The 9,866-nt window shown below is 42.1% G+C and overlaps 1 protein-coding gene across 1 annotated transcript; it reads left to right on the forward strand.

Moving 5' to 3' along the window:
- tbxta (T-box transcription factor Ta) lies at nucleotides 1–2,895 on the forward strand. Its single transcript, XM_076301041.1, has 8 exons — nucleotides 1–185; nucleotides 546–810; nucleotides 1,069–1,203; nucleotides 1,307–1,368; nucleotides 1,561–1,622; nucleotides 1,808–1,981; nucleotides 2,293–2,416; nucleotides 2,643–2,895. The coding sequence occupies exons 1-8, from the start codon at nucleotides 1–3 to the stop codon at nucleotides 2,893–2,895; spliced, it is 1,260 nt and encodes a 419-aa protein (XP_076157156.1).
- Nucleotides 2,896–9,866: the final 6,971 nt, after the last annotated feature.

Raw genomic sequence — 9,866 nt, forward strand, 5'->3', positions numbered from 1 at the left:
ATGACTTCTTCCAATTCTGACCAGCGTCTTGATCATCTTCTCAGCGCCGTAGAGAGCGAGTTTCAGAAAGGCAGCGAGAAGGGCGACGCTTCCGAGCGGGATATTAAACTGGAGCTAGAAGATGCAGATCTGTGGGGAAAGTTCAAAGAACTAACCAACGAGATGATCGTAACCAAGACTGGAAGGTATGTTGTTGTTTTTTTCCTATAGGACATTAGCACTATGTCCTGCTTGGCTACTTCTTTCTTGGAGATCACATTTTAGGCCTAAATGTCCATAACCTGTTGTCACATCTGTTATCATACTTTTGACAATGTTTTAACCTTCTACCACTAAAGAGGTTTATTTTCCAGATGAAACCTTGTCATTTATTTAGAATAGGTTTGTTGTACAACTTCTGCCACAATTTAGGCCTGAGAGTGATAGAAGTGGTTTGCGCACTAGCCTAGAGCAATGGCCTGACACAAGGCTAAACTGAAATTCGCACAAACGCAGTATAATTCAGTTGTTTTTCAAATAAACTAACCTTTTGTTTTGTTATTCAGGCGGATGTTTCCCGTTCTGCGAGCTAACATCGCGGGCCTAGACCCCAACGCCATGTACTCTGTTCTGCTAGACTTCGTCGCTGCGGACAACAACCGTTGGAAGTACGTGAATGGCGAGTGGGTTCCAGGTGGCAAACCCGAGCCGCAAAGCCCTAGCTGCGTCTACATTCACCCAGACTCGCCGAATTTCGGTGCGCACTGGATGAAAGCGCCCGTCTCCTTCAGCAAAGTCAAACTGTCTAACAAACTGAATGGTGGTGGCCAGGTAAAATATTTTTTAGTAGACTACATTTATAAAGATCATTGAGTTTGTCAGCTCTCTTGTCAATCTTTATTTCAGAAGAACAATTTGTAATTAATGTATGTAAAATGAGTATACTTACGAATTTCTGCTTTTGGCACAGGCTAAATTGTTTTCTATAGGCCTGTATTATATGACTGTATTATTCTACAGGCCTATTGTTGGTCTAGTATTCAATTTAATAGCTATTTTATTAATCACTGCTTTGTTTTTGTTTTCTAGATTATGCTGAACTCCTTGCACAAGTATGAGCCCAGGATACACATAGTAAAAGTTGGTGGCATTCAGAAAATGATCAGCAGCCAATCCTTCCCTGAAACACAATTCATTGCTGTCACGGCCTATCAGAATGAGGAGGTGAGTGTCAATTTCCCTCACACTGCACAGCAGACCTTGCCTAACTATGTCCCCAAGGAACAAATGAGGTCTAATGGTTTGCCATTGTTTCTTCTCTCTGTAGATCACAGCTCTGAAGATCAAACACAACCCCTTTGCCAAGGCCTTCCTGGATGCAAAGGAGAGGTAAACAACAAAGCAGTTACTTTGTGTCTTTCACAAAAACAAACACTTTCTGGATGGAATACATCATAGATGCGTAGTGTTCCTTAGACCGTTCAATACCATATGACTACAGTTAATAATTATGCAATATTGTTTTTCTGCAAGCAAACCAGATGTTTTAACAGTCTGCCTGTTTTTCTTTTTGAAAAGTAGAAGTGAGCATAAGGATATGCCCGACCACAGCACAGACAACCAACAGGCTGGCTATTCACAGCGTGAGTCCACCCTTATTCACCATGATCAGCAGCTATTCAGTGTACTGTCCAACATGGCTGCCACCAGAGGAATGGTTTAAAAGTCTAACAATCTCTCTCTCTCTCTCTCTCTCTCTCTCTCTCTCTCTCTCTCTCTCTCTCTCTCTCTCTCTCTCCCTCTCTCTCTCCCTCCCTTCCCTATGTAGTTGGTGGTTGGTTCCTGCCCAGCAACGGCCCCATTTGCCCCAGCAGCAGCCCTCCCCAGTTCCCCGGTACCCAGGCCCACTCGTCGGGGTCGTACTGCGAGCGCTACTCCAGCCTGAGGAGCCACCGGGCAGCCCCCTACCCCAGCCACTACCCCCACAGAGGCACCACCACAAGTAAGGCCTGAGACTCAGTGCTACAGTTCTGTAGGACAGAGGCCTTATGTTTTTACAGAGGTCTCATACTTACAGCAGGACTTATGTAGTTACACTCAAAATAAACAACTTTTCTGTAGATTGCTTTTGTAAATGTTCCAAAATAAAAATAACAAATGAGAAATAATATAACACGCAAACATTTGTCTCGCAATTAGTTCAGAGACATGTAGTTCAGAGACAACCGTGTCAATTTTTTTTTTTACTAGATAAATTCTGATCAAAATGTTATTTAGCTTTTTCTATGAAAACTAATTCAGTTTGTTTTGTAGACAACTACATGGATAACTCATCGGGAAGCCTTGGCACCCATGACAGCTGGTCGGCCCTGCAGATCCCCAACTCCAGTGGAATGGGCACCTTGGCCCACACCACCAACACCACCTCCAACACCAGGTATGAAGACATCAATATAATCATTCTCAAACTTGACAAATGTTTGTTTATAGGAATTATTTTTTCATAATATACCATAATTTTCTTCAGACTTTTCTTCACCATTTCTTAATGGGGATTTTTTTCCCTAAAGCTCACAAAGTATTCCGTCACCAGGTTTTGTTTAAAGCTCACTTCATGCATAAACAACTTCCTAACTGACTCTTCCTGTTGTCTCCATCTACAGCCAGTATCCCAGCCTGTGGTCGGTTGCTGGGACGACCATCGCTCCATCGGGTTCCACGTCCGGTTCTATCCCAAGCGGCTTGACCTCCCAGTTTCTGCGTGGTTCCTCCGTGTCCTACTCGGGTCTGCCCGTCTCATCGCCATCCTCCATGTATGACCCGGGCCTGAGTGATGCCGGCGTGGGGGACGCCCAGTTCGAGAGCTCCATCGCCCGTCTCACAGCCTCCTGGGCTCCGGTGGCACAGAGTTACTGAGAGTGACCAACCACCCAACCAACAAACAAACAAACAAACAAACAATGACCCAAACCTTCAGTTGCTTCTGAAGCAGACCGAACCAGAAATACCCATTTCGACCAAACTCAACCAAACTCTTGCTTCCATGAAGATGGGACTCTGAAAAGGGCTTGTGTTTGAACGTGCTGCATCTTGCCTGGCCCTTCTGTGTCACAAAGGTCTGGGAGGTCAACAGGAAGCCGTGAAAACCAGCCAGGCATTAACGTGAAGCCACCTTCTCTTCTAGGCAGATGTTGTTATTTTATTCAGTCAGTGTTCCCGACGGGTGGCGCACTGACAGTCATACTCTGGTGAGACAATCAATCGAGACGGAGAAACGGAGACTTGGGGGTCAATAAAGACGCACTCAGAGCAGAGCAGGGGCCCAAGGATGGAATTTAAACTACTGTTACATCTTTGTTCAATTCAAAAACATTATTATTATTGTTATTATTATTGTTATTAATACTATAATTATTATAACTGAAGATTGATGAAATAAGGATCTGTTTGTGTATATGTGTAAATAAATAATTATTATTTCTGTATTCTCTGGTGGCCAAGTGAAGGACTCTTTGAAGGAAATGACTGTCTTTGTCATGGCAATGGGAAGTGTCTTGTATTTTTGAAGCAAGAAGAAAGCACACTGCTTCATGTGTTCTCCCAGAATTTGTTTCTTTTGATTGTGAAAAGACAAAAAATGAACAAAAACAAACACATGTACAGACCTATCTATTTGTATTTGTTGTACTCAACATGACTTATTTATATCATTTTTAATAATAAATTAAGAAAACCTTTACCGGAGACTTCTTGATTGTCATTGGCCGTCTAGTTTAATTTGAAAATGAGAAGAAGGGGGTAAGGGCTCACTTGGAAAAGAGACCTCTTTCTCAATGTGACTACCCTGGTTAAACAAAGGATAAACACAAAATAAAATGTAAAAAAAAAATCCTCAGCACTTTGATAAAAATGTAAATAATGAAGGGAAAGAGATATTTAGTGTGCAGCAGGATAAACACACACATGGGGAATATCAGAATATGAACACACACATGGGGAATATCAGAATATGAACACACACATGGGGAATATCAGAATATGAACACACACATGGGGAATATCAGAATAGTACATCTACTGTCATAGTCTCATTCTCGGCATACTGACAGCAGAATAGAGGTGAATTACATGTGCTGTGATGAGACATTATTGTTTTTATGTTTTTGTGATTGGTATTTTATTGGATTTTACATCAGAACATATTCACAATCATAAGCCAGAGTATAAACAATAAGCACACAAAAGCTACAGTAAATGTTTGCCCATTCATAAGCATTTAAGACATCAAATTAAAATGACAGGATTACAAATTAAAAGAACATACATTTAAAGGAAAAAAACAAAGAAACAAAAAAAGAAAAAGGAGTGATGAGACTGTCTGATGATCACTCCCCTTTTTTTTTTGTTTGTTTTAAAGACATTATTATGAGGTCAAATGTGGTCTATTATCAAAAGTGATGAATGAATAAATAAGACAGACAGAGTTATTCTGGTGGAAGTTTCCTAGAAGCTTTCAGAGCACAGAAATGCTTTTTTGAAACACATTGCAGAGCGATCTGTGTTGTTTGCCCATTAAGATTTTAGTCACAGAGCCGGCAGTCTATTACAAGATAAAATAACTGACAGTCAACTACAGTTTGTTCTTGCACAAAGTGGCACATATAACAAGGTCAAATATAAATCATATTTTACTTGATAAGAAAAGTTGTCTTTGCTCTTCAGACAAGACTTATTTAGAAACAACAGAAGTCTTCAACAAATTCACTTGAAGGTGAAAGAACATATTTCGACAGAAATGTGCTTTTTAAACACAAAAAGAAACAGTATTTCATTTATCTTTACAATAACAAATGTCTGGACAATGAGACAAAGAGGCAATCATTCAGGCAACCGCCAATCTGCTTTCTTGCTAACAGAAAACAATGAAGAAAAAAGTTGTTTGCAACTGATGTAAATCAATCAAATAGCTGCTTTATCATGGACTGAGTCACTCTTTTTAAAAAAACACTAAATCCTTAGACATTTCTTAAGGTTATGAAGAATGAGCAACTGATCAGGGGGAATAATAACAGGCTGTATTGTGGAGTGGATATGAAAATTGAATTCCACCAGCTCACAGAAATAGTTGAAGTCAAACAGGGCACTTTTATTCTGCAGAACACGTATTCTGATAAAGCAACCTACTTTATTACTGAAAAAAGAATGACAAAATGAATGCCTTTGATGTCCTCAGACAATCACCACCTAAAAGCAGCCAAATCAATTTCAGGCAGCATTCTTGATACAAAAAGCCAACAGAAATCTTTATATTATTAGAGATCTTTGCCCCTCAGGCATCAAGTCAGTCGCAATTAGTTTTAGTCAGTTTTAAAAGCCCTTGAACTGAACCCTGTGGATTGACTCTTGTCCGTGCGGAGTGCAAGGCCAGTGCGAATCGGTGGCAGCGTTGTGTAGCCGATATGAGAAGTGAGCCGTCAGGTAAGCGCATGTGAGGCGTCTCTACCTCTCGCGGCGCTTCGTTAAAATCTGCAGACCGGTGTGACACAAGGCCAACACGTTTCCAATTCTGTGTCATCCAAAAAAAGGCCAAAGAGGAGACCCAGTATTAAACAGCAGCCGCCGAGGGCAGCATCACACCTGGGAGAGAATTAAAAAGCAGAGGGCCTCATAAAGCGCTCCCGGGCCGAGTACATCACTTACTCCTCTCAGCTCATTTCACACTTAGCATTTCACTCTGTCCCTTCTTGGAGTCCCCTGTCTCTGTTTCAGGACATGCTACTTGTTGCTTCGTATATGGAGAAAAGCAATTTCACTTTGATGATTGTGCAACGACAGCCTTTTTTTGGCAAGAGAATGTATACATATTTTTCATTCATGCACTATAATAAATGAATAATCACAAAATGTTGATTCAGCTTCGCTCATTTATTCTTTTATATGTAGATTTTGTTTTACTATTTTCAGTACACGTCTATTGATTCACACACAGAGGGCATAAAATCTCTCTGTGTGCCTCTCCTCTCTGGCGCTACCACTTTCCACATTCACCCTCAGTAAAGTGAAATGCCCACACACACACACACACACAAGCTCAAATGTACCAACTACTCAAATGTACATGCTCACCTACTCATCCATACCCACCCACATCCACATCCACACACACACACACACACACACACACACACACACACACACACACACACACACACACACACACACACACACACACACACACACACATCCTGACATCAGGCTGACAGCGCTGGCAGGCCGTGGTCTCTGGTGTGTGATTGAAGACTCGTCACCTGGGCGCAAATGAAGAGTGTGGGGTCGCGGGGGCCGCTGGCAAACAGCAATGAAGGAGCAATGTGACAGCCAGCTGGCAGGGCCAGTGACAGCAGAGCGCCCTCTGTCTGTGTGTGTGTGTGTGTGTGTGTGTGTGTGTGTGTGTGTGTGTGTGTGTGTGTGTGTGTGTGGCCATGTGCATACAAAATATGTGTTGTGTGTATATAAGTATGTGTGTGTGTGTGTGTGTGTGTGTATGTTTGTGTCTATGTGTGTGTGTGTGCATGTGTGTCTGTGTGTGTCTATGTGTCTATGTGTGTGTGTGTGTGTGGCCATGTGCATACAAAATATGTGTGTGTGTATAAGTATGTGTGTGTGTGTGATTGCGTGTGCTGAACTCTGGAGCAAACCCGCAGCATACTCCCCCATTCCCAGCCCCTAAAAATATCTCTAACATACCTCTCCATCTCCACCTTGCTCTGCTCTGCCTGAAACGGAAAGACAGGCCATCTACAGGACATAGACACGCCATAAATGGGGGTCTTGATTTTGGAGTCTAGTAGAGTGGTTTAAAGTATGTTCGCACACCTGAGTAGCTCCCGAACTTTTGATTAAAAACAGGCAAATGGCCTGAAGAAGACCCTGTTGGGTCAAACCATTGCTGTTTTTCATTAAAGTTTGGGAGGTTCTCCGGTGTGTGGACATTCTCTTTTCTTTTGTCTCGTCTTTGTCTTTTGACCTGAGCAAAGTCCTCAACGGCTTCAAAGCAGGTTGGTGGAGCGCTGTTGATGCACAAATGTGCTGATCAACCATACGGCAAACAGTGATGATTCAGCATAACCAAATCAACCATACGGCAAACAGAGATGATTCAGCGTGGATTTGCTTTTACAAGCCCTTCTGAGATGAGTTGGCATCCCAGAAAGACTTGAGGCTTGAAATCTATCCCTGATGGATGAATGTATTATTTATTTGATTCATCGATTAACTGTTACTCTCTTGTTCTATGTGTTACTCTCTTGTTCTATGTCATCAATGGCCTAAATGGCCTCTATCAATATTAAGAAGTGTAGGTAAATAATTGAACAGTGACTGGTCAGTAAAAGTTGTTTTTATCACAAGTTCTTTTGATATCTGCAAAAGACAATATTGTGGACATTTTGAGGATGCTAAATAGGTTTTGTTAATCAAACGAATAGTACACTTTGAGAAAGAGAAAGTGAGAGTGTCTTTATCACTTTGCATTGGTTTGTATGTCTTCGTGGTCTTTATGGACAAAACAAGGATGTTTACCTAAAGGCCTCCTTGGACACTTCTTAAGATCTCTGTTCCTCCTTCTGAAGCAGGCAAACAGCGCCTGCCGAGATGAGAGAGTCTTTGTGCAGTTATGGCCGCTCACTGACTGAAGTCTTTGTCTTAGAGAGCGTTTGTGCACACAGAGAGAAAGAGAGAGAAAGAGAGAGAGAGAGAGAGAGAGATAGATGTAGACTTTAGAAAAACCCTTTCATTTGTGTTTGATTGTAAATGTCCCATATTAGTGATATACCAACCAAAACCACTGAAAACCAAAGACCCCCAGGTAGAATTACAGTGATGGGGGTGGGAGACAGAGTTTGTACACACCGGGAGGGTAAGAAAGAGAGAGACTTCATAAAAAAGACTTTGATGGTGACTTTGATTTGAACTGTTTCAATCAGTGATACACCAACCAAAGCAAAACAAAACAAAATCATTTGACCCCCTAAAGAAAAAGAGAGACAGAGAGAGAGATGGGGAGGGAGAGAGGGAGAGAGACAGAGAGAGAGATGGGGAGGGAGAGAGAGGGAGAGAGGGAGAGAGAGAGAGATGGGGAGGGAGAGAGAGGGAGAGAGGGAGAGAGAGGAGGAAGAGGCATGAGGGCATGAAGGTATGAGGGGCCGTTCCTCCTCCATTAGGCTGTTCAAACAGGTGAGGGGTTGATCGTTTTCTCTCCACACTGTGGTCTGATGTCTGTGTTGGTCCTCGTTAAAGAGATTAGACCCACAGGCCGGCCTTTTTACCGCCCACACAAGTGTGTGTGTGTGTGTGTGTGTGTGTGTGTGTGTGTGTGTGTGTGAGAGAGAGAGAGAGTGAGTGTTTGTGTGTGTGTATGTGATACAAATACGCGCAGGAGAGTGTGCCTGCCATGGTGGTGCCAGGTGTGGAGAGGAAGGCTCACACACGCCACACACACACGCCACACACACACACCTCAAAGTAAAGTCAATTATGTTTAATCAGTCCCTGATTGTGCTGGTGTCTGGTGTGCAGATGCCATTGCGTAGAGAGGGTCCAAGTCCTTACAGGAACACTTTCAGTTTCAATTTCAGTCACAATCCTATTCACTCTATAAGCACATGCTGTTACCCACAGCATCTAATTGTGCCAGATTACAGCTTTTCTCAGTTGCTTTGGCCCATTTCTCAAATCATCATTAACATTTGTACATCATCATTAACAGTTAGTGCATTTCTCAAAAACAATTAGTGCAAACTGCACCAAACAGTGGATTACCTGCAAAAGTGTTTATCTTACTCAAAATGCTTGGTTTATGTCTCAAAAGCAAGTATTTACACCAATTAAACTGTCAGAGCAATCAAAATAGTCCTTACACTATTGTTTATGTCAAGATAGTCAAACTGCTTTGTCTTGGTGTCAATATGGGGCAGCCGTGGCCTACTGGTTAGCACTTCGGACCTGTAACCGGAGGGTTGCCGGTTCGAACCCCGACCACTAGGCATGGCTGAAGTGCCCTTGAGCAAGGCACCTAACCCCTCACTGCTCCCCGAGCGCCGCTGTTGATGCAGGCAGCTCAATGCGCCGGGATTAGTGTGTGCTTCACCTCACTGTGAGTACACTGTGTGCTGTGTGTGTTTCACTAATTCACGGATTGGGATAAATGCAGAGACCTAATTTCCCTCACAGGATCAAAAGAGTATACTTATACTATACTTATATGACTCTGTAAGTATTTTCTAATGAACAATGCACAAGGCAGCACTATTTTCTATGTGGCATATTTAGCTATTTCAAAACTACAAAGTTACAAAGTATTGTGTGTGGATGGGGTCGATTGAAAGAGAGTGGATATGTTTCAAACTTTTTACTGTTGACAGATATTGTGACAGCATAAAGAAAACAAATGCTTTTACAGCAATGTGCAAATGAAAATTGGCCACTATACAGTAAAACACACCTTGGTCAGAGCTGTGCACCACTGTACATCTTTCTATACACTAGCGGTCAAAAGATTGGGGTCACTTAGAAATGTCCATTCCACTCATTTTTCAGATTACATTATGTGCTTACACAAAACATTGGAGAACCCTTTTGCAATTATGTAAGCACATCATGTAATCTGAGGACTGCTGCCCTGCTTATAAAACAATACACCATCAAGATCTCAGCTGGTATTCTGTCTATAATGGAGTGGAATAGAAATCTCTAAGTGACCCCAAACTTTCGACTGGTAGTGTATCTTTCTATATTTGTTCAAGATGGGGAGAAACTGCTTTAATTATGTGCACAAGTGATAAGATGATATGTTTGAACAAGCAGTTTTGACAATTTCAATTATGATG

Source organism: Alosa pseudoharengus, unplaced genomic scaffold, assembly GCF_046254945.1.
Source record: "Alosa pseudoharengus isolate Yale_2024_CS ecotype anadromous, Long Island Sound unplaced genomic scaffold, YU_APseudo_1.1 YU_APseudo_1.1_scf_23, whole genome shotgun sequence".
In the NCBI taxonomy this organism is placed as follows: domain Eukaryota; kingdom Metazoa; phylum Chordata; class Actinopteri; order Clupeiformes; family Clupeidae; genus Alosa; species Alosa pseudoharengus.

What these genes read in the sequence shown, in the direction of transcription:
- tbxta (XM_076301041.1), top strand. Translation starts at nt 1, where the DNA reads ATGACTTCTTCCAATTCTGACCAGCGTCTTGATCATCTTCTCAGCGCC. An exon ending in AACTGAATGGTGGTGGCCAG is followed by an intron (nt 811 to 1,068) that starts GTAAAATATTTT and finishes TTTGTTTTCTAG; the next exon opens with ATTATGCTGAACTCCTTGCA. An exon ending in CCACAGAGGCACCACCACAA is followed by an intron (nt 1,982 to 2,292) that starts GTAAGGCCTGAG and finishes TTTGTTTTGTAG; the next exon opens with ACAACTACATGGATAACTCA.